At 44.9% G+C, this 24570-nt stretch overlaps 2 protein-coding genes and 1 pseudogene across 2 annotated transcripts in view; all 3 read left to right on the plus strand.

Annotated features, from left to right (window-relative positions):
- The window catches only part of MRPL22 (mitochondrial ribosomal protein L22), a 133245-nt gene that overhangs the window by 32347 nt on the left and 76328 nt on the right, over nt 1-24570 (plus strand). The window lies entirely within an intron of this gene.
- On the plus strand, nt 1120-22635 carry CNOT8 (CCR4-NOT transcription complex subunit 8). Its single transcript, XM_066342776.1, has 7 exons — nt 1120-1279; nt 9983-10166; nt 13735-13928; nt 16942-17103; nt 17681-17825; nt 19181-19291; nt 21216-22635. The coding sequence occupies exons 2-7, from the start codon at nt 10050-10052 to the stop codon at nt 21363-21365; spliced, it is 879 nt and encodes a 292-aa protein (XP_066198873.1). The 5' UTR covers nt 1120-1279; nt 9983-10049; the 3' UTR covers nt 21366-22635.
- LOC136377725 (small nucleolar RNA U3) lies at nt 4641-4843 on the plus strand (annotated as a pseudogene).

A 24570-nucleotide genomic window follows, 5' to 3' on the forward strand; every position in this document is an offset into this window, starting at 1 on the left:
AGTAGGAAGGCCCAGTGACTTGGGATAAAAGCCTCTCCTACTAGCACGGTGCTTGGGGCCGTCCACGCCTCCTCTCAGGCACTGGGAACTGGTGGTCGCGAGCGGGGAGTCAATGCTTTTGTCTTCTTTCCCACGGCTGGAGGCCACGAGGTAGCGCTGCACCCCAGCCTGGTTAAACGCTGCAAAGGGCAGGCGCTGGCAAAGAGCCCTCTTTCCGAAGAGGATTTCCAGGGAAGTAATGGATGGGGTGGGGGTCTTAGGGACCTGGGCCCCACTGCCCTTGCAATGAACACCTGCCAAGCCTGCTTAGCTTTCCCCAGATCTCGGAGCTTCTCGAAGGCCGGGCGACGTCTGAGTTCGAGGGCTGCTTCCCCCACCGCAGCCCGCGTCCCCTTTGTAACTCGAGCCGGTCCCGGGGGACCCGTTGGTATGGTAACGTCGCTTGCCTAGTTCCTATAGGCCGGGAGGAGGGTCTTGGCGGACGTCACACACTCAGTTTGGGGGTGCTATCCCCATCCGTAACTAACTGCCAGGAAGGAAGCCGTTAGATAGATGCTTTGTAAGTGAAGAGTCCGGGGGGCGCATTAATGTTGAGTGAAGTATCAGGATCTCGCCCCACCAATCTTCGCCCAAGTCCGCTCCTACCAAAGACTTGAAGGTCCTTCCAAGCAGGGAGGAGGAGGCGTAATTGCGGATTTGGCCCGATCCTAGGTCCTTCGGTCCATTGAGGCCCCGCCCCCAGGCGGGTCTAATTCTAGACCACGCCCCTCCCCGGCTCCAGGATGGAGAAACAAAATGGAGGAGTAGGGATCAAGTTTAAATTGAGTCAGCGCGACTAATCTCGCGAAGGCGTAGGGCGGGTCGTGTTCCGCATGCGTCCTCCGACACCACCCCCGCCCCGCCATTTTCACGGCGCCTATATAGTTTTGCGCCTGCGCGTTTGCTCTCGCGTGCTCGCCGGTTGAGCGAACCCGCCTGGAATCGCGGGTGCGCGCAGAAGGGGTGGAGTAGGCATGCTCAGGCGCGCGCGCGTCGGGAGTGACGCAAAGAGAGCAGGCGAGTTGGGCGAATCGGGTGGATAGAGTGGCACAGCCAGCTTGTTTGGTGGGCGGTGCGTAAGGCCGCTCTGGGTACGAGGGCGCCCATCTCACTGGCCCTGCTGGATTCTAGGAGCCGATCCGGGGCAGAGAGAAGAGAGCGCTGGGTCGGGGGCCGCAACCGCCGCTCCTGCGGAGTCCGCCCGCCAGCCCGCCAGCTCTCGCGGGCACTGCCTGTGAGGGTAAGCGGGCCTGCGCTTACCAGAGAGGAACGTGAGACGAGAGAGTGTGGGAGGCCATCTAGGCCTGTGGAAGGAAGGGGAGTGGGGCATGTGGAGAGGCAGGGTGTGTGAGGCGAGAAAGGGGCCCATAGAAGAGTAGTAATACAACACCCACTACCAGAGGATAATAATATCCTGTTGCTGTGTGCCGAGACTTTACAAAGCACCTTAAATGTGCTGTATCCTACTTAATCTCTGCTGCAGTCTTCCGAAGTGTATACTCTTATTAAACCCATTTTCTATGCCAGGAAAGCTGAGGTATGAGAGAGGTTAAGGAATTTATGCAGCTCGTGGGTGGTCTGGCTTCGAAGTTAGGTCCGCCTGGCCCTAAGGCCTGTAATTTTAAATTGCTTTGCACCGGGGGGGGGGGGGGGGCAAGAAGAGGAGGGGGCGGGGCGGGTGAGTGCGAAGTGGGTGGGTAGTCCAGAACAGGGAGAGGATGGTGACGGGGGCTTGTTTAGGAGAAAGGACACGAGTTTGGAACCTGGCAGGCTTGGTGCTTGTGGCCCCGCAACTTTCTTCTGCTGTTCTACGGCTCGAGGGAGCGGAGTTGTTGCTTTGGAGCAACCAACTCACACACCTGGGCTCCCCGGGTGGTTTTACTGCTTGCCGTTCAGTCCAGGGTCGTGTCTTCCGACACTGTGTATTTTGGGGGGTTGGGGGTGGGAAGCGGCGGCAACCCCCGGCCGTGGTCGTTTAGAAAGAGGACCCTCTTCCGAGTTGCTGCCCTCTCTTCTAACGGGCTTCTGCTTCCTTTTCCATCGTATGCATGCGCTGCAGAGTCTTTGTTCAGCCCTCTGGCAGGGGATGTGGTGTTGATTGTTTCCTTACACACATAGGCTTGAAAGCAAAACCCGAAAAACAAGCATTTTTCTACAAAGCTTGCCCCGGATGGCATGCGGAGAAAGCTTTCAGGTGGCCTCATTGGTAGTTGCTCTTCCGAGCTTTCCTGGGTAAACGGGGCTTTGTGTCGGAATTGTGTTATACACTCTTCAGGAACGGTCTGAACAAACTGCCACAGAGCACAGGGCAGGGACCTCAGTAATTCGTAGGGTGTGTGTGTATGTATATGTATGAGAGGGACCTTTCATTCTTGCACAGTCTAGTGCTGGGAAGCAACAGGTTTCAATTGGTGCTTGTCTTTTGCTTTTATAGGCAGTGAGGTGGCTCGTGTGGAGTCGTCTTAAAGTCAGTCTGTGAGGCAAACATTGCATGTGATGAAAACTCATCCTTGAAAATGCCCTAGGAAGTTGCAGAGTGGGAGATGGCAGACCTGTCTCAGAAAACCCAGCAGGCTCAGTACTTCCTTCAGCTTTGAAACTTGTTACTGTTTCTTTGGTTGTAAACCGGATAAAGTACTTGGTTACATTCAGGGATTGTGTTGCACACATACAGGTATTGGAAGGGCACACTCATTCTGCATGGAGAGGCTTAAAAGGAGGAAGACTGACCGAGGGGAGCATTGTGTCTGTGATTCCTATCTTAGGCTCCTTCTGGGGCATGTGCTCACTGGATGGAGAGAGGCAGGCAGAATTGCTGGCTTTATTTATTATTATTTATCTTTTTGGATAGCATATCCAGTAATTTATGCTAAGGTAAATTGTGCATAATATGATTCCTCTTCAATTTTATTTTTCTGTTACAGAGACAGAGAGAGGGACAGATAGGGACAAACAGGAAGGGACAGAGATGAGAAGCATCAATTCTTCCTTGAGGCTCCTTAGTTCATTGATTGGTTTCTCACGTGTGCCTGGACTGGGGGTGGGGGTGGGGTGGACGGACTACAGCAGAATGAGGGACCCCTTGCTCAAGCCAGCAATCTGGAGTTCAAACCAGCGACCATGGGGTCATGTTTATGATCCCGTGCTCAAGCCAGCAACCCCACACTCAAGCTGGTGAGCCCAAGCTCAGGCCAGATGAGCCTGGCGACCTTAGGATTTCGAACCTGTGTCCTCTGCATCCCAGTCCAGTGCTCTATCCACTGCGCCACTGCCTGGTCAGGCTCTTCTTCAGTTTTTGAGTGGAACTACATTTAGGGGCTTGTAAGCGATTGTTTATTTCTAATAGTTTTTCTAGGTAAGGGTTTAGTGCAAGAATGGTTTTGCCAATAGCCGTGGCTGGTGGCACCGTGGATAGAGCTTTGTCCTGTAGTGCTGAGGTCCCTTGTCTTAGTGCTGGCTTGACCCCTGAGGTCATGGGTTCAAGTGCCAGTGAGGGCTTGACTCTGAGGGCACTGGTTCAGTCAGGGCACATATGAGAAGCAATCAGTGGCACAACTAAGTGGAGCAACGAGTTGATGCTTCTCTCTCTCTCTCTCTCTCTCTCTCTCTCTCTCTCTCTCACACACACACACACACACATACACACACAAAAGAATGTTTTTGCCAATAGTCTTCTTTTTGTTCCCCATTTGTCAGTTATGTATATATAACAATGGTTAATTTTATAATAGTGGTTGACTTTTTTTTTAATTCGGTGAGAGGAGGGGAGGCAGAGATAGCCTCCTGCATGCCCCCTCAAACTGGGCTCCATTGGCTCCACCTGGCAAACCTACTGGGGGTGAGGGGTGATGCTTGGCCCTTCTGGGGCATTGCTCCATTGCTCAGCAACCAAGCTCTTCTTAGTGCCTGGGGCAGAGGCCTAGGAACCATCCTCAACACCTGGGGCCAACTCACTCTAATCGAGCTATCACTGTAGAAGGAGGAGAGAGAGAGAGAGAGAGAAAGAGAGAGAACTGGGAGGGGCAGGGGGAGGGGTGGAGAAGCAGATGGGCACTTGTCCTGTGTGCCCTGACCAGGAATCAAACCTAGGACATCTACATGCTGGGCTGATGGTCTACCACTGAGCAAACTGGCCAGGGCCAGTTTAGCTTTTTAAAAAAAATTCTCTTGGAAATGGAAGTCATGATGCTGCCTTTATTTTATTTTTTGTATTTTTCCAAAGTGAGAAGCGGGTAGGAGGCAGGCAGATAGACTCCCGCATGCACCTGACTGGGATCCACCCGACATGCCCACCAGGGGGTGATGCTTGGCCCCTCTGGTGCGTTGCTCCACTGCAATCGGAGCCATTCTAGCACCTGAGGTGGAGGCCATGGAGCCATCCTCAGCGCCCAGGCCAGCCTTGCTCCAATGGAGCCTTGGGTGTGGGAGGGGAAGAGAGAGACAAAGAGGAAGGAGAGGGGGAGGGGTGGAAAAGCAGATGGATGTTCCTACTTTGTGCTCTGACCGGGAATTGAACTCGGGACCTCCACATGCTGGGCGGACGCTCTACTGCTGAGCCAACCGGCCAGGGCCGATGGTGCCTTTTAAAATTAATGTCTCTCAAGACTATACTTTCAGGGATCATTTTTATAGTTCATTACTAGAGAAGTTTCTCTGATTGTGTAGAGCACCCGAAACCACGAGGAGGAGTTGCAGTGTTCTCTCTTGAGTGTGAAGCCGGCTTTTGGTGTTGCTTGTGCAAGTGCCTTTTTTTTTTTTTTTTTTTTTTGTATTTAACGAAGCCAAAAACAGGGAGGCAGTCAGACAGACTCCTGCATGTGCCCGACCGGGGTCCACCCAGCATGCCCACCAGGGGGTGATGCTCTGCCCATCCGGGGCGTCGCTCTGTTGCGACCAGAGCCACTCTAGCGCCTGAGGCAGAGGCCACAGAGCCATCCCCAGCGCCCGGGCCATCTTTGCTCCAATGGAGCCTTGGCTGTGGGAGGGGAAGAGAGAGACAGAGAGGAAGGAGAGGGGGAGGGGTGGAGAAGCAGATGGGCGCTTCTCCTGTGTGCCCTGGCTGGGAATCGAACCCGGGACTCCTACACGCCAGGCCGACGCTCTACCGCTGAGCCAACCGGCCAGGGCCTTGTGCAACTGCCTTTTGCCACTGATGATCATTCTTTTCCTTTGGGAGAGTAAGAGGGAGAGGACACAGTCTGAGTGGTAAAAAATAAAATAAAAAAATAAAATTAATGTCTCTCAATTTCAGTTTCTTATCTATAAAATGTACATTGTATAAAGTTGTGAGGAGTTTTCCCCACTGTTATTGTTTTTTTAATTTTTAATTTATTTTTTTGTATGAGAGAGAGAGAGAGAGAGAGAGATAGGGGCAGACAGGAAGGGAGAGATATGAGAAGCATTAATTCTTTGTTGTGGCATCTGAGTTGGTTGATTGCTTTCTCATGTGCCTTGACCTGGAAGAGGGAGGCTATAGCAGAGTAGTGACCCCTTGCTCAAGCCAGTGCCCTTGGGATGTCGAACCTTGGTCCTCTGCATCCCAGTTCGACATTCTATCCATTGTGCCACCGCCTGGTCAGGCTCCACTGTTATTTTAAAGCAAAACCCCATGTTTCGTGTCAAATATCACCTATATTTTGTGTTATTTCTGAAAGGTAAAGATTCTCTTTTAACAACTATAACCACAGTATAACACCGAAAAAGGGGGTAACCCTCACAAGACCCCAAAATAAAGATGTAGCCCTGGCCGGTTGGCTCAGCGGTAGAGCGTTGGCCTAGTGTGCGGAGGACCCGGGTTCGATTCTCGGCCAGGGCACACAGGAGAAGCGCCCATTTGCTTCTCCACCTCTCTGCCGCGCCTTCCTCTCTGTCTCTCTCTTCCCCTCCCGCAGCCAAGGCTCCATTGGAGCAAAGATGGCCCGGGCGCTGGGGATGGCTCTGTGGCCTCTGCCCCAGGCGCTAGAGTGGCTCTGGTCGCAACATGGCGACGCCCAGGATGGGCAGAGCATCGCCCCCTGGTGGGCAGAGCGTTGCCCCATGGTGGGTGTGCCGGGTGGATCCCGGTTGGGCGCATGCGGGAGTCTGTCTGACTGTCTCTCCCTGTTTCCAGCTTCAGAAAAAAAAAAAGAAAAAAAAAAAAAGAAGTAAAACCAGCCAGTCATTGTTTAGACTTTTAATGGTCTCAAAAATGTGACTCCCCCCTCCCCCCACAACAGTTTGTTTGAGGCAGGATCCTACTAAGGCCTGTACATTTTGATTGGTTGGTATGTCTCCTGAGAGTCTTTATTTCTTGCTATTTGTCGAAGAAGCTGGTGGTTCTGTAGTTTCCCACAGTAGTTCCTGGATTTTGCTGATTGCATTTCTGTGGTGTCATTTAACATGTCCCTCTGTCCTCTATATATTTTTTGTGAATTGATAGTTAAATCTAGAGGTGTGGTCAGATTCAAATTAGATTTGCTTTGGCAAAACACAGTCATGTGCGGCATAACAACATGTTGGTCAACGACAGATCACATATAATATGGTGATCCCATGAAATCATAAGGGAGCTGAAAGATTCCTGCAGCCTAGTGGTTTCATGGCTGTCCTTACATTGAAGTGAAACACATTACTTATGTGTTTGAGGCGATGCTGGTGTAAATAGACCAGCACTGCCAATCATATAAAAGTATAGCACATACAGTTTAAGTATGATACATAATACTTGATAATAAATGACTGATAATGGCTTATGTACTTAAAATACTATACTTTTTTTTTTTTTTTTTTTTTTTACAGAGGCAGAGATAGACAGGGACAGACAGACAGGAACGGAGAGAGATGAGAAGCATCAATCATCAGTTTCTCGTTGTGCGTTGCGACTTCTTAGTTGTTCATTGATTGCTTTCTCACATGTGCCTTGACCGCGGGCCTTCAGCAGACCGAGTAACCCCCTGCTGGAGCCAGCGACCTTGGGTCTAAGCTGGTGAGCTCTTTGCTCAAGCCAGATGAGCCTGCGCTCAAGCTGGTGACCTCGGGGTCTCGAACCTGTGTCCTTCCGCATCCCAGTCCGACGCTCTATCCACTGCGCCACCACCTGGTCAGGCTAAAATACTATACTTTTAATACTGTTATTTTAGGGGGTACTCTTTCTACTTAAAAAGAAAGTTTGTTGTAAAACACTGGGCTGTGTTACACCTGCGGCAGACTCATACATCTGGTGTTGACTAAACCTCTTGATTGCATCCTTTTGTCTTGTGCTGGACTTGATCCTGTGTTGTTTTGTACGGTGACATTGTACAGGTTTGTAGCCTGGGGCAATAGGCTAGATACCATATAGCCAGGTGTGAAGTGGGCTGTGCCGTCTAGCTTTGTGTACATGCACTCTGCAATGTTTGTACGGTGATGAAGTTTCCTAGTGATGCATTTTATTTCTGGAGAATGAATGCTCTCAGGTGGTGCATGACTGTTTCATAGTGGTGATGTGTTCTATCAAGAGATGCATAATACCTGGTTGTCCTTTTCTGTGATGAACAGCCTTTGTGATTATTTTAACAGCTTTATTCAGGTGTAATTTGCATATTAGAAAACTTGGTCATTTAAACGTAGAGCTCAGTGATTTTTGGTAAACTTCCGGAGTAGTGCCATCATTGTAACTGAGTTAGGGAACATTTCCATCCTCAGTAAGATGCCTCATGCCCATTGTTTGTTAATCCCCATTCCTTACCCGTCCCACCGCTATTGTCTACTTTCTTTATAGACTCGCTTTTCTGCTTATTCCATATTAATACCATCATGATACTTCATTAGGAGTCACAAAATGGTGACGTTCTATTGTTTCATATTCATTTGTTAGCTGTATAACTTCTCTGAAGAAAAACCTCCAGCTATTTGATTTCTTTGAGGTAATTTGATTAATCTGAGGTGCAATTTAGGTAGGAAAGATGAAATACAATTTTAAACAAATCGATTCACTAGCGTTCTCCACTGATGACCAATTAATTTATTAGTTCATTATGAACTCATGGATAGAAGCCTAGTTGCAAAATTTTAATATACTAGTGATATCTGAAATGATGTTCATACTGCTTTTTTGTTTTTTGATTTTTTGGTTTTTTTTTAACCAGAGGGGGAGCCTCTTTAGATTGTTTCTTGAGTTCTTTTGAAACAACTTTAAGAGTGTCTTAGCTGGAGCCCGGTTCGAAGGGTTTAGTGTAAATAATTGTCCTCTTTTTAAGTCTGCTCTTCTCTGCTTGGAGCCAAAGGCATTGCTTTTTTGCTTGAGTTCCTTTTGTTGGTTTTGCTTTTATGGAAACATCTGCAAGAGTGATACTTCCTCTAAGGAAGTGTTTGAAATGACACCAAAACGGAAGTGAATTGTTTCAGTTAGGGAACTAAGGAAGCTAAGCGGTACTGATTTCACGTTAACGGTCATAGAAATGGCTTAAAGGCCTTCTGCTGGGGAAATCCTTAAGCATGGTTTAGAACCTGAAATTCTGAGTCCCGACATTTTTAAAATTATGGTCAGATAGTAAAGTCCACATTCAGTCTGAACTCTGCCCTTTCCTGATATTCTTGATTTGGTCATTTGCAAGCCTTTCATTCATGCACATTGTGTATAGAATAAAAACGAGAAGAATGGATTCTGCCTTTAAGGAATGTCCACCTATATTTGTTAGGAAGATAACACAATCTACTAGATTTCAGAGTAATTATAAAAAGTCTGCTATGATTTCAGAGAAACAGCTCGAAGCAGAGTAGGGTGCCTTTAAATGAATGGAATCTTCAAGGATTTGTTAACTGACATCGCTTTCATAGAAGTCTCTCAGAGAAATGACAGTTTTGAGGATGCCAACTTTGTTTTCCAGATTCTTACTGTCTCCTGAAAGTGGAAAGCAAAGATTTTCCGTGCTCTGGTCATTGAAAGACACATGCATTTTACCGATTCTAGGAATTTTCCCCTGAATATCTATAGATACACTGGTGCCCACTTGTACATGGGTTAGGGATCCATGTGATGGGGTTGCCTTTTAAGTAAATGCCCTTATGGTAACTTTCTTTCAGTCTCTGTATAACCAAGCATCTCCTGCTCAGTTTGCTAAAATAACAGAATCACTGAGGCAGAGCCATGTGGAGCTTTATCTTGCAGATTATTGCCCCCCCCCCATTTCCCCCCAGAGTATACACCATAACCCATTCTGGTTTTGGTTGAATTATTTATGCCTGCTTTCTTCTCTGTCTTGATTGTTGAATTGCTGTTCGGTTTCTGTACAATATAAGTGTTTAAAAGTAGACATTAATAACTCAAAATTCAAATTTTTCTTGTGGTTGTTAAGGTTGAAATTAGAAAGTGTTTTACCACTTACATCCCTATTTGCAGAAATCCAAAGAGGCACTATATTAAGTTAGTTAATTATCTCTATTTCTTTTTGACTTTTGAATTGTAGGAAGAAAGAATTTCCCTTTCCTGAGGGGTAGAGTGGGGATTCCCATACCCATAATCATCACATAGGTATAAAGACCTTAAGTGTGAGAGTATAAGTCCATATTCTTTCATACTGTCAGAGATCCCAGGTCCATTTAAACTGGCTAAAGTGATTTCTTCAGAATGTTTCCATGATTTGGTCTCTGAGCAAACTGCTGTGCAAGTTACAGATAAGGTCATATTTGTGGTCACAGGGGACTATTTCAGTGTTTAGGTATTCTGGAGAGGGCTGAAAACTGGTTTAGGGTAGTGATTTGACTTCTTTGCTTGGGTAAAAGTTTTTTCAAGTTTCTTAATTTTAGTTTCTTTACATTAAAGAACTGTGACTGTGTGTGTGGAGAATAAATACTATAATAGTCTTAATGTTTTAGCTTCAGCTGGTGAAGTGAAATTAAAATATTGTTTTGATGCCGTTGTCTTATTGACATCTTATGCCAGTATGTAAATTTATGTTATTGCAAAATGTGTTTTTGAATCTAGATTGGATCAGCTATTGGCTTGCCCTCTGTCATAGTCAGCTGCAAGTGACTTCTCAAGGTTCTTCAGGATGCCTGCAGCACTTGTGGAGAATAGCCAGGTGATCTGTGAAGTCTGGGCCAGCAACCTGGAAGAAGAGATGAGGAAGATCCGAGAAATCGTGCTCAGTTACAGCTACATTGCCATGGTAAAGAGCTCTCCTGTACTTGGCTCACCTGGTATGGACTCAGGGACTGTTTACTGTGAGATTTACCCTGAAGTGATGGTAAACTAAGCGTGATGGAAGGTTATATTGCCTTTATGAAACATCAAGGTAGCCAAGGTAGCTAAGATTCTGTCAGTGTCTCAGTTGTTTTGTAATGTTACTCTGTGTTTGAAAGTCTTTAACACAGAAGTATGTCAGACATAGGCGCATCTGCCCACAGATACAGTAAGTTTGTATAGTGTTTAAAACAATTTTATAAAATTAGTTGCCGGCATTTAAAAATCAAGAGACCAAAACCAAAGTGTCTCTCCGTGGAGGACTGATAAAGAAGGTACGGTACAAGGCCCTGGCCAGTTAGCTCAGTGTGGAAGTGTGGAGCATGGCCCGGCGTGCAGAGAAGTCCAGGTTCGATTCGCGGTCGGGGCACACAGGAGATGTGACCATTTGCTTCTCCATTTCTCGCCCCCTCCTTTCTCTTTGTCTTTCTTTCTCTCTTTCTCTTTCTCCCCCTCCTGCAGCCATGGCTCGAATGGTTTGAGCCAAGTTGGCCCCAGATGATGCTAAAGTAGCTCGGTTGCCGAGCAACAGAACAGCACCCAGACAGGCAGAGTATTGCCTGGAACGGGGCTTGCTGGGTGGCTCTTGGTCTGGGTGCGTGCGGGAGTCTGTCTCTGCCTTCCTGCCTCTGACTTAACAAAAACAAACAAACAAAAGATATGGTACATCTATACAATGGAATATTATTTGGCCATAAGAAATGATGACATATTGCCATTTATGACAACGTGGATGGTCCTTGAGAACATTATACTAAGTAGAATAAGTAAATCAGAAAAAGCTAAGAACTGCCTGACCAGGCGGTGGCGCAGTGGATAGAGTGTCGGACTGGGATGCAGAGGACCCAGGTTCAAGACCTCAAGGTCACCAGCTTAAGCACAGGCACATCGGGTTTGAGCAAAGATCACCAGCTTGAGCCCAAGGTCGCCGGCTCAAGCAAGGGGTCACTTGATCTGCTATAGGGCCACCCCCTCCCACCCCCCGTCAATCAAGGCACATATGAGAAAACAATCAATAAATAACTAAGGAACTGCAACAAAGAATTGATGTTTCTCATCTCTCTCCCTTCCTGTCTGTCTTTCCCTCTCTGTCCCTCTCTGATTCTCTCTGTCTCTGCCAAAAAAAAAAAAAAAAAAGCTAAGAACTATATGATATCACAGACATAGACAGAAGTGAAGTGGTTACTAGAGGGAGGGGGTTAGAGGGGAAGGGAGTAAAGTTGGACAAATATATGGTGACAGAAAGTGATTTGACTTTGAGTGTGTGCACACAACGTAATCAACAACAGTTCCAGTGCTATAGAGATATTTACCTGAAACCTATGTTTTTTGTTTTTTTTTTGTATTTTTCTGAAGCTGGAAACTAGGAGAGACAGTCAGACAGACTCCCGCATGTGCCCGACCGGGATCCACCCGGCACGCCCACCAGGGGTGACACTCTGTCCACCAGGGGGCGATGCTCTGCCCCTCCAGGGCGTCGCTGTGTTGCGACCAGAGCCACTCTAGCGCCTGGGGCAGAGGCCAAGGAGCCATCCCCAGTGCCCGGGCCATCTTTGCTCCAATGGAGCCTTGGCTGCGGGAGGGGAAGAGAGAGACAGAGAGGAAGGAGGGGGAGAGGTGGAGAAGCAGATGGGCGCTTCTCCCATCTGCTTCTCCACCTGTGTGCCCTGGCTGGGAATCGAACCCAGGACTTCTACACGCCAGGCCGACGCTCTACCACTGAGCCAACCGGCCAGGGCCTGAAACCTATGTATTCTTATTGACCAGTATCACCCTATGAAATTTAATTTCTAAATTAAAAAAAAATCAAGAGACCATCTGATGGGTGGTGGTACAGTGGATAGAGCGTTGACTTGGAATGCTGAGATGCTGGTTTGAAACTCTAACTAAGGTCATCAGCTTGAGAGCGGTTGTTGGCTTGAGAGTGGGATCATCTACATCAGTGGTCCCCAACCCCTGGGCCACAGACCGGTACCGGTCTGTGGGCCATTTGGTACCGGTCCGCAGAGAAAGAATAAATAACTTACATTATTTCCATTTTATTTATATTTAAGTCTGAACGATGTTTTATTTTTAAAAAATGACCAGATTCCCTCTGTTACATCCGTCTAAGACTCACTCTTGACGCTTGTCTTGTAAGTTCGACAATTATATTTAAAAATATCAGTTTTTACGCCGGTCACATAATTTTATTTTGTGCATTTATCCGTCCCACCCTAAAGTCTGGTCCGTGAAAATATTTTCTGACATTAAACCAGTCTGTGGCCCAAAAAAGGTTGGGGGCCACTGATCTACATGACTCGAAGGTCACTGGCTTGAGGCCAAAAGTTGCTGGCTTGAGCAAGGATCACTGGCTTGGCTTAAACCCGAGGTCTGATCCCTGGTCAGGGCACAAATGAGAAGCAATCAATGTACAACTAAAGTGAAGCAACCTTGATGCTTCTCACTCTCCTTTCCTCCCGTCCTCCCTCCCTCTCTCTCTCTCTTAAATAAATAAATAAAATCAACAGACCTTACATAAATTTCAGATTTTTGATATCTGGAAAAATTGGGAAGATTTGGCAAAATAGGGGTCACGTTCCTGCCTGACTTTGAGTGACTAAGAGAGATGTGTGTATTGTGGTGATACCAAGGGCCTCTTTTAGCGGAGGCTTGTACTCTAGTTTGCTCTAGCCTCCATAACTCAACCATTTTTATATCCAGTTTGCTTTACCCTTTACATTGAGCCACTTGGAGTTTGTGACTCCTGCTATAGGGATTACAGAATTAAGTCTTTAGCCCAGTATAGAGTACTTTGTGATCTTGTTCCTTTTACTCAAGCTAAACATGGCTATTAATTGTTTTTTCTGAATGGCATTCTCACCTGTTTTTGTATGTTTATTCTTCTGATGTTCTCAACTTAGAATGTTCTTTTTTTTTGACAAGACAGAGAGAGTCAGAAAGAGGGACAGATAGGGACAAACAGACAGGAAGGGAGAGAGACGAGAAGCATCAGTTCTTCGTTGCAGCTCCTTAGTTGCTCATTGATTGCTTTCTCATATGTGCCTTGACCGATGGGGGGGGGGGGGGGCTATAGCAGATCGAGTGACCCCTTGCTCAAGCCAGCGGCTCAAACTGGTGAGACTTGCTCAAACCAGATGACCCTGCGCTCACGCTGGCGACCTCAGAGTTTTGAACCTGGGTCCTCTGTGTCCCAGTCTGACACTCTGTTCACTGCGCCACTGCTTGGTCAGGCTAGAATGTTCTTAATTGCCTACATATTTACCTGTAGTTACAGTACTTACCTTTATTCACATCCTGCGGAGGATCTCCAAGTTGCTGTGCAGTGCTTCATTATTTCAGTGCTTTTGTAAGTGCCAAGATTCATATTTTAAGATAGATTTTCTGTTTAACCATGGGACTTGCCACATAACTTTTATAAAAATATTTACGAATGATCAATTCAGCATCCATTATTTTGTGAAACCTTATGATAAGAAACTTTTCTTTTCCAGGATACAGAATTTCCAGGTGTTGTGGTGCGACCAATTGGTGAATTTCGTAGTTCCATAGATTACCAGTATCAGCTTTTACGGTGTAATGTTGACCTTTTAAAAATTATCCAGCTGGGCCTTACCTTCACGAATGAGAAGGGAGAATATCCTTCTGGAATCAACACTTGGCAGTTCAACTTTAAATTCAACCTTACGTAAGTGTTGGAGACACTTCTGAGTGTTATTCTTAGATCTGCTACATTTGTGCAGACTGTGATTTCTAACTGAATTTAAGTTTTGTTTCCACCAAGCCTTAAGTAAGGGTTGGACAAGCAAAGGATGGAATAAAGAATCTCAGAAACTAATGTTCCTCTTAAAGAACTGTTTTTTTGCCTGTCCAGGCATTGATGCAGTGGATAGACCATCGGCCTAGGGTGCTGAGAACCCAGGTTCGAAACCCCAAGGTTACCAGCTTGAGCGTGGGTTCATCCGGCTTGAATGCGGCTCACCAGCTTGAGCATGGGGTTGCCGGTTTGAGTGTGGGATCATGAGCCCATGGTCATTGGCTTGAGCCCAAAGGTTGCACAGTGGATTAGAGCATCGGCCTGGGACACTGAGGACCCAGGCTGATGCTCTAATCTACTGTATCACCACCCGGTCAGGCCCTCTTAAAGAACTCTTACAAGTCAACAGTAAAAAGGCAAACAGTCCAATTAAAAATGGGCAAAAGATCTGAATAGATATTTCTCTAAAGAAGATATATAAATGGCTAATAAGCCCATGAAAAGATGCTCACAATCATGCCATTAGGGAAATGCAAATGAAAATCACAGTGAGATACTTTATACCCACTAAGTGGATATAATCAAAATGAAATAAATGTTGGCAAGGATGTAGAAAAATTAGAGTAGTCATACATTGTTATTGGAAACGTAAAATGATACAGTCTCTTGAAAACAGTTTGGCTGTTCCTCAATGGGTTAAACATGAGAGTTACCATATGACTCAGCAGTTCCACTCATAGGCGTGTGTCCAAGAGAAATGAAAACATATCCATGCAAAAGCTTATACATGGATGTTCATAGCAGCATTATTCATAAAGGCCCCCAAATTGAAGCAGTCCAGATATCTGTGAACTGACAAATGGATAAATGAAGCAATGTGTCCGTGTAGGTGAATGTTACGGAAAACAGATTCGTGGTTTCTAGAGCAGAGGGTGGGGAGGGTAAGGGATAATGGGAGTGAGTGCAGAGTGGGGACAGGGCTTCTTGAGGTCATGAAAGGGTTTATAATCGATGGTGGTGGTGGTTGCAAATCTTTGCTTTGCTAAAAACGATTAAATACTCTAAATGAGTAAATTGTTTAGTTTGTGAATTATATCTCAATAAGGCTGTTTAAAGTGGGTGCTGGCCGGGTTGCTGAGTGGATAAAACATTGTCCCAGCGCACTGAGGCTGCAAGTTTGATTTTTGGTCAGGGACGTATGAGGAGCAATCAGAGAGTACCAACTAAATGGAACAACTAAGGGGAACAATGAGTTGATGCTTCTCCTCCTCCTTACTTCCTCCTCCCTCCCCTTCTCTCTCTCTCTGTCTTTTTTTTTTTGACAGAGACAGAGACAGATGGGGACAGACAGGAAGGAGAAAGATGAGAAGCATCAAATCTTTGTTGCGGCTCCTTAGTTATTCATTGATTGCTTTCTCATATGTGCCTTGACCACGGGGCTACAGCTGAGCGAGTGACCCCTTGCTCGAGCCAGCAACCTTGGGCTTCAAGCCAGCGACCTTTGGGCTCAAGCCAGCGACCTTGTGCTCAAGCTGGCGACCTCAGGGTTTCAAACCTGGGTCCTCCGCATCACAGTCCAGTGTTCTACCCACTGTGACACCGCCTGGTCAGGGCCTCCCCCTCTCTTAACCAATGGAAAAATTAAAGTCAAGTCAAGTTTCCAGTTAAGAGATCGGTATTTGAAGTTCTAGCATTTGTTTATTGTTGACTTTGGGTCAGTTATTTTTCCTTTTGTAATTCAGTTTTCTTATCTGTAAAAGTGGGTTATTAGTAGTTTTCGTAATAAAAATAAGGTATAGAGTGGGTGCTGATCAAAGGTGGTTGAACGTGAAAGCCTATCAGGTAGTGGGAAAATTTTGACTTAATTATTATTTTTTTTAATCTTCTTTTTTATTTATTCATTTTAGAGAGGAGAGAGAGGGAGAGAGAGAGACAGAGAGAGAGAAAGGAGAGAGAGACAGGGGGGAGGAGCTGGAAGCATCAACTCCCATATGTGCCTTGACCAGGCAAGCCCAGGGTTTCGAACCGGCGACCTCAGCATTTCCAGGTCGATGCTTTATCCACTGCGCCACCACAGGTCAGGCCTATTTTTATTGATTTTATTTACTGACTTTAGAGAGAGAAGAGAGAAAGGTAGGGGAGAGCAGGAAGCATCAATTCATAGCAGTTGTTTCTTGTATGTGCCTTGACCAGGCAAGCCTGAACCAGCAACCTCAGTATTCCAGGTTGATGCTTTATCCACTGCGCCACCACAGGTCAGGCTTGATGTAATTTTACACTGGTTTTAATTTAGCGGGAAACAGAAAAATTGTGGTGGTTTTCTCTCTAGTCATCTTGCCTAAGTTTATATGAAAAAGAAAATAACAGTGAAACCTAATGGTAAATGAGTTATTTCCCTACTTTTGTGTTATTCTAAATGTCACTGTGTTTAAATTAAGGGATATTTGCACAGTGAGGCACTATGGCAGAGTTATAAAGGCTGTGGCATGTCTGAGTTGATCTGGAAAGAATGGTGACGGAGATGTAGGGATGGAGAGTGTATGTGTAGCCAGAGAAGATGGCCTGCGAGGATATATAATACAAACCGAGTTGTTAACAGTTCTTTCTATGGGGCAGCGTTATGAGAACATTAATTTTTTTTCATTTTCTTATATTTGAAATATTTTTGTATTGTTGATTCAGTTTTTCTTGAAACAGTGACAAAATGTGGATACTTTATAAATAGGACATTTATTTTATGGGAAAAGATCCCATTTTTTATCTGGTGTAGGGATAAGATCATCCACTTTCCATGCTTGCTGGAATACTGGAAAGAATAAATTGGTCTATTTTTAAATTATGAAAGCATTTCAAGAATACCTGTTCTGTGATAAGTGGGGTAATATTGTTGCCCACTACTTCTTACATTACCCATTAGCTAAAATGCGAACACCTTCTGTTTTAGAGAGGACATGTACTCCCAGGATTCCATAGATCTGCTTGCTAACTCCGGGCTGCAGTTTCAGAAGCATGAAGAAGAAGGGATTGACACATTGCACTTTGCAGAGCTGCTTATGACATCAGGGGTGGTTCTCTGTGACAACGTCAAATGGCTTTCATTTCACAGGTCAGCCTCATATAACGTGTGTCTCTCCATTTGGGGGCAGGGAGTTGAAATACATTATTTTTGAAGTCCTATTGGCTCTCTTCTGTTGGTCACTAGCACTTATGAAGTTGAAATGGTAACTATTACTCAATGTTTTTCAAAAAACACTGTGGAGCTCATACTTGTTTGTGTCAGATGGTACTGGGCTCTGTTGTGGGGCTGTCAGCGGTATATTCCAAGTGGAAAGATGGAGGATGTGGAGGATTGAAGAACTTGGTTGATTTTTCTTATTTGTTAAAGTGTCTTGCCTGGAGTTTCCTATGTATGTGATAGCTGGATTCCCCTTAGAAGATGTTATTTTACCTTCTCAGTACTTCTGAATTTTTGATGAATAAAACCCCCATTTATAAACCTTTGCACTTTCTTCCGTATCTTCCATATTAGTCTGCTGTTTTTTTAATGTAAAGTTCAGATTACAGTAGGTTCAACTACTTTGGAAGACGGAAAGGCAGCATCATCAACTCTGGGAAATGAAGTGGTTGAACGCTGGGCCTGACAACAGCTGCTTTTTCACTTCGTGCCCCTTCTCTCCTCGTAGTGGCTATGATTTTGGCTACATGGTTAAGTTACTTACGGATTCTCGTTTGCCAGAAGAGGAACATGAATTCTTTCATATTCTGAACCTTTTCTTCCCATCTATTTACGATGTGAAATACCTGATGAAGAGCTGCAAAAATCTTAAGGTACACTATTTTCCTTAATACTAGTAACAGCAACAAGAGAAGCCAAAAAAGCAGACTTCGCACTTTGCTTTGTTGTTGTTCAGCATGCGTTCTTGACCGGCCGTATGTGGACCTGACTGGCACAGGAGTTTGTGATGACTGTCACCAACCTGGGCGTAAACCCCTTGATTCTCTCATCCTAAGGCAGCTTTTTGTCATTTCAGGCCCACAAAGCTAGTGAAGCAGTTGGTAATGTGAGGTGTATCTTCAGTTTGTCAGGAATAGGGTATACAGTGTACCAGACTCTCAGATCAGAGAATTCTTTACCCTAGATCAGCAATTTTCAACCCATGTGCTGTAAGAATTTTTAAAACATGCCATAACTGACTAATTAGTCAGGGGCACTGACCCCTTTTCCTTTAGATTATCAAATAAAAAAGTGACAACAGCCAACACAACAGTAGCCATCCAGTGAGAATACCCTGTCTTGAAACAAATATATAGGTCATGTAATCGAGTTGCATCTTATTGGTCACATCGCTTAATAAGATGGTGTCTGATGAGTTAATTCTTGGTATCAGAAATCCTTATATAAGTATAGGCACCTGATTTTTTAGAAAGTCAGTACATGCAAAACGAGTAGGTAATTACTATTACTATTATTTTTTTTTGTAAGTCAATTAAAATTACCCTTTTTTTTCAGATGGGCAAAAAGATAAAATTTTTTGGCTTGCTGTAGAATTTGAGTAATGTGTGCCATGAGAGGAAAAAGGTTGAAAACCACTGCCCTAGACAGTTTAAGAACTCCTACTCTAATAAATTATTGACATAAGAGGTTTGCTATTTTTCCTTTTCTTTTTTAGCAAGAGATAGAGACAGAGACAGAGAGATGGGAAGGGAGAGAGATGAGAAGCATCTACTCGTAGTTGTGGCTCTTTAGTTGTTCATTGATTGCTTCTCATACGTGCCTTGACGGTGGAGGGCACTAGTCACGTCAGTGGTTCCTTGCTCAAGCCAGTGACCTTGGGGTTTCTAACCTGGGTTTTCAGCATCCTGGGTCAGTTCTCTACCCTCTGCACCACCACTGGTCAGACAAGAAGTTTGCGTTCTTGAATTAGGTTGGCATTTATTATTTCTTAAGCCTTGTTTTGTAGCATTTAAGACTTGATAGGGCAGAGATCTGAAAAAAATTAATGATAAAGGGAAAAAAAAGGAGTGAAAAGGAATTGTTTGGAGGGCTGGGATAAGGCCTATTAAAAGTAAATGGCCTGTTACCACCTCTCATCACCTAAGAAGTAAACTCAAGAATGGACTTAGTTGACTCTAGTAGAGGAGCTAGGTTTGTACTATTGTCTTTGTTTTCCTTACATGTCCAGGGAGGTCTTCAGGAAGTTGCTGACCAGTTGGACTTGCAGAGAATTGGAAGACAGCACCAGGCGGGCTCAGACTCACTGCTGACGGGAATGGCATTCTTCAGGATGAAAGAGGTAAGGCTGAGGACACAGGTGACTGGGCTGAGGGCTGGTAAAAACCTAGTTTCTGTTGGAAGTTGATGACCTCATTGGAAGCAGGGTTTTGGGGTCTTTTTGGTTTGTTTTATGTTCAATATATTAAATGTAGTTTGAGAAGCAAAGAAATGGAGCGTGCCCAAGTCTAGAAGAGTATTTGGTGTTTCCAGCAGCTCTAATTGCTGCAGTTATTTTTCCTCTGATTTCTGTAATGTGGACACAGTTGTTAGACCATCCCCTTATTCCAAAGCTACCATCATACTCAACAGCTCTTCCTCTAAGATCAGGAACAAGACAGGGATGTCCACTCTCGCCACTTTTATTCAGTTTGGTATCGGAAGTTCTAGCCAGAACAGTTAGACAAGAAAAAGAAATTAAAGGCATCCAGCTCAAAAAAGAAGTAGACCTGGCCCTGTAACTCAGTTGGTTAGAGCATCATCCCACTACACTAAAGTTGCAGGTTCAGTCCCTGGTCAGGACACATAAAAGAATCAACCAATGAATACATAAATAAGCGGAACAACAATAGAGACATTTCTCTCTCTTTCTCTTCCTCTCTCTAAAATCAGTAAGTTAAAAAAAGGAAGTAAAACTCGTTATTTGCAGATGACATGATATTATATATAGAAACCTTAAAGACTCCACCAAAAAACCCATTAGAACTAATAAATTCAGTACAGTTGGTGGATACAAAAATCAATATACAGAATTCTGTTGTGTTTCTGTACACTAATGATGAAGTATCAGAAAGAGAAATTAAGAAAACAATCCAGTTTATAATTGCATCAAAAAGAATAAAATACTTTGGAATAAATTTAACTGTTGACCTGTACACTGGCCTAGCCTGTGGTGGTGCAGTGGATCGAGCGTTGACTTGGAATGCTGAGGTCGTCAGTTTGAAACCTGGGGCCCGCCTGGTCAAGGCACACAAGACAAGCAACGAGCAAGCAGTGAACAACTAGAGTGAAGCAACTATACTTCTCACTCCTCTCTCCTCTCTGTAAAATCAATAAGTAAAATCTTTTTTAAAATGCAGGAAAAAAGACCTGTACACTGAGTACTACGACACTGATGAAAGAAATTGAAGATACAAATGAGTGGGAAATATTTCATGCTCATGGATTGGAAGAATTCATATTGTTAAATTGTCCTACCCAAAGCAATCTACAGATTCAGTGCAATCCCTATAAACTACCAATGGCATTTTTCACAGAAATAGAGTAAACAGTTCTAAAATTCGTATGGAAACAAGATGACTCCAAATAGAGCCATCTTGAGAAAGAACAAAGCTGGCCGTATCATACTTTTGGCAATGTCTGGGGACATTTTTGGTTGTCACAACCTGGAGGTAGGGGTTGGGGGGAGTGTGCTACCTTTCAGGGATGCTGCTAAGCATCTCGTGGTACTACAAAGCCACCCCACCCCACCCCCACCCCCACCAAGTTATCCTGCCCAGTAGTGTCAGGGCTGAGATAACACCGGTATAAGTGTTTAATGTCCCTCTCTCACGCGTGACAACCTGTTACTGTGTTACTTTGTTTGTAGATAGGGAGCAGTGGCTTGGAGAGAGAGGTGACTCTCCCAAGGTCACAGTGAGTCAGTCTATAGAGCCCAAGCTCTTAACCATCGATTGCACTGGCTGTTCAAGAGAAGGGAGATGGGACATTTGTACTAAGCAGCAGCAGCAGCAGCAGCCGCCCAGGGATCCTGGCAGAAGAACTCATGGGGAATAGAAGGCTGTTGAGAAAGGAGCATGAGAAGGTTCGGAGCCTTTCTCTGGAATTAGTTCTAGTTGGCTGCATTGTCAGGGCTCTGAGAACTGGGAGGTGCTGGTGTGGTAGTCTTGAGACTTGACAGGATTCTTGGCATGCTTCTCACACGGGTTCTCTGTCCCATTCTGCAGTTGTTTTTTGAGGACAGCATTGACGATGCTAAGTACTGTGGACGGCTGTATGGCCTGGGCACGGGCGTGGCCCAGAAGCAGAACGAGGACGTGGACTCTGCCCAGGAGAAGATGAGCATCCTGGCGATCATCAACAACATGCAGCAGTGATGGCGGTGAGGCTGTGCGCTTCCGTGCTGCCTGGGCGCTCGCCTTCCTCCCCGAGAGAGAACGCTGCTCTGAGCAAACTGTACTTACCATCTGCATTGAGCAGCAAGACACTGGTTTTACTGAAGACAAGAGGTCTTTTAGATCCAGAAGAGGGAGTCTGCCCTGAATTTGTAAACAGTTTGACCTGCTCCTCGTCCCCAGGCCTCTTCTCGTTGCCTTCTGCCACCAGCATCCATGGCTCATTTGACATCTTTTTAAATACCAGGACGAGTGCGAAACAAACTAGTAAAATGTATATAACTCTACCTGTTGTCATTCTTTTTCTTTTAAATTTGTTATTAATCTCGGAGGACGAAGACTTCTTGCAGTGGTTCTCAGCTGAGCTGAAGGCTTCCAGGAAGAGTGGAACGAAAGGGTCTTCTTGTTAAGTGCGGTGATAGGTGTTTAGTCCCCCCCCTTTTCTGACCCCTCTCAACTTTTCTTTCTTCTCATTTTGTTGGTTTTTTATGTACCATTATATGGAAATGAATTACATACTCTGCTGAAATTTGAAGACCGGATAATGAAAACTTTTTTAAAAAATAAAATTCCCCTGAATGTCTTACTCTTTATTGATGCGGAACTTGAGTAGGTATTGAGTTAACCCCTTAAGTGTCTTCATGTTCTTTTATGCCACCGTGATTTGCTGTCACAAGTGCATATATTAAAATCATGGATTCGATCCTGAAGGAAATTCACGAAGGTCAGATTTTTGGATCGTAAATCTGTTGATTTCAGGTGGTCATCTGTATTGCCCCACCTCTCTTCTCTGTTTCCCCTGCTTTTCCTTCGAGCAGACCTGAGCAGAAGTTAGGGCGACGGAGTAATGGGAGTACCAGCAATGCGAGTCTTTCTCAAAAGTTCTAGCAGGCGGTAAAGAATGGGGTTTATCGAGTTATCTTGTAGTAGCGTCCCACAACTGGGGTAGAAAGCTCAGGACTGTGATTTCCCCCACATACACCAAAGTAGTCTTTAAAAAGTACATTGTATTTTTTTTTGAATGACTACAGTATGGACAATTTTCAAAAACCAAACACCCATTTGCAATGGTGGAAATGAAAACTGATAACTCACTGAAGTGGCCGAATAGTCGTGCATTTTAAAAGCTTATAGAAAACTCAATATGAAATGATTAAAAAATGTCAAGTATTATAAGCTGGTATTTAAGATGCTTGTAAATATATTTATGTTTTTAATTTTGTATAATAAAGATTTCTTTTTACCACTGGCACGAAGGTGTGGTCTTTCATAGCCGTGGATTTCTGGCTGTAGAGGTGGACGTTTGCCGTGGGACCAGCAGCGTCTTGTCTGTCTCCCAACTTGCTCCCCGTTCCCACAAGTCGGCTTGCAGACAAAACGTCTCACTTCGAAGGAAGCTTTTCATGAGCAGCTGTGTAAGTGGAATCATCTCTTCACACTCACCACTGATTATTGGGCATTACTTGGAAACCAGGTTTAACTATTTTGTGGGACCACTCTATTATGTATGGTGAGTTAACTTAATTAGTGGGCTTTTAGACAAATTGAATTTCTGATATCCTGGGCTTGCTTCAGAACTTTGTGTTTAACCCTTTCTGCTGGCACAGGAATGTGGGTTGTAAGCAGTCAGGTACAGGAGCAGACTGAAGATTTTGACTGGGATGTTCACATACAGGAAGCGAGATATTTATCACTAAGATTTGCGGTAAAAATCAAAACTAATTTTTCAGTTGCTTAGTGACATTTTATAGGTCATTGGTTCTCAACCAAGGTGCATGGCATGCTGGTGACAACTGCACAATGTCCTTCCAAATTTGGATTAAAATAGAGGAGTTACCTTTGCACCAAGGCAGACTGATGTGTCAGAAGAAATGTTGAAATGAGGGGTTGAGGAATTCAGTGTTGAGTTGGGGCGGGGGTTGGTCATTTATTGCATGGGAGAGAGAAGAACTTACTAAGATGCCTAAAGAGGAATTCTCAGTGGTTCCTTGGAGTCAAGTTCGTTTCCTAAAGTGCTCAAGGGCCCAAGTACAGAGCCGACGGGAACTTCGCCGTCTGTGTTCGTGTGTGTATGTAAGGCCGTGGGAGTGGTTCCACGCAGAAAGGACACTGCTGAGGAGTGACCAGGAGGAGGCTAGCTGTAGCTCCACCCTCCAGTGTTCTGCCAACACTGTGAGGTTGTCCCCACAGCCTTGCTGTCAGCAGGTGCTGGTGTGAACGAGCTCGGTTTAGAATCCTCTTCAAGTCCAAGCAATTAATGCGTATTCTTTCAATTTCATAATTTATTCATTAAGTTTCCATTATGCACCATCTAGACACTATAAGGAGGTGCTGGGGATAAAACAGCACATGGAAGACAGTCTTTATCCTCATTGGAGTTTACAAATCTACCTGTGTTGATAGACAGTAAATAATTACAAGTACAATTTGTGAACTGTGAAGTACAGGACACTGACGTGCTTGGGTTTGAGGTTCAGGGACGAGCTTTTCAGAGGGAAGACAGTGACACCTAAGAGACGAGTAGGAGTGGGTCAGGCAGGGGAACACGGGCAAACCTGAAACGACAAGAGATCTTACGTGGTGGGTTCCAGCAGCTCAGAGACCAGTGTGGCGGTCGCTAGAAGCAGGGATGAGACTATCTTGACAGATGACCAAGAGGGAAAAGCTGGGATCAAACAGCTCACTCAAGATGACCTTTTTGCCAGGAGCAATGGGAAACTACTGAAAGACTTTTTAAACAGGGTGCTGACGAGGTCTGATGTGCAGTTCAGAAGAGGCGCTGGCATATAAAGGAATGGGGAATTACTAGGAAAGTGCACATTTAGAGACATTGGGAGGTGAGTGCAGTCGTCTGCGTTTAAGGGTGGTGTTCTGTATTAGACACCTGTTAGAGTTACTCTGGATCGGGTAAAGAACCAAAACTAATTTTTCAGTTGCTTAGTGACATATTTTATCCACTCAGCTTGAGTGGACTCCAGGGTGTTCTGGTCTTTGCAGTTCTGATAATTAGGGAGGTAGAAATGAAAGCCATTTATTTAAGTTAGAACAGCGTGAGTACATTATATAGTATTGGAGAGGGGGCAAGAAAACGGAGCTGTGCCATTTCTGTTACGTACACGCTGTTGGGTAGTTTTACTGCTTAGTTGTCAAGTAGTAGTTCTTGTTCTTACCAGAGCAGTAACGGAGG

The sequence above is a fragment of the Saccopteryx leptura genome, chromosome 6, assembly GCF_036850995.1.
Source record: "Saccopteryx leptura isolate mSacLep1 chromosome 6, mSacLep1_pri_phased_curated, whole genome shotgun sequence".
Taxonomy (NCBI): domain Eukaryota; kingdom Metazoa; phylum Chordata; class Mammalia; order Chiroptera; family Emballonuridae; genus Saccopteryx; species Saccopteryx leptura.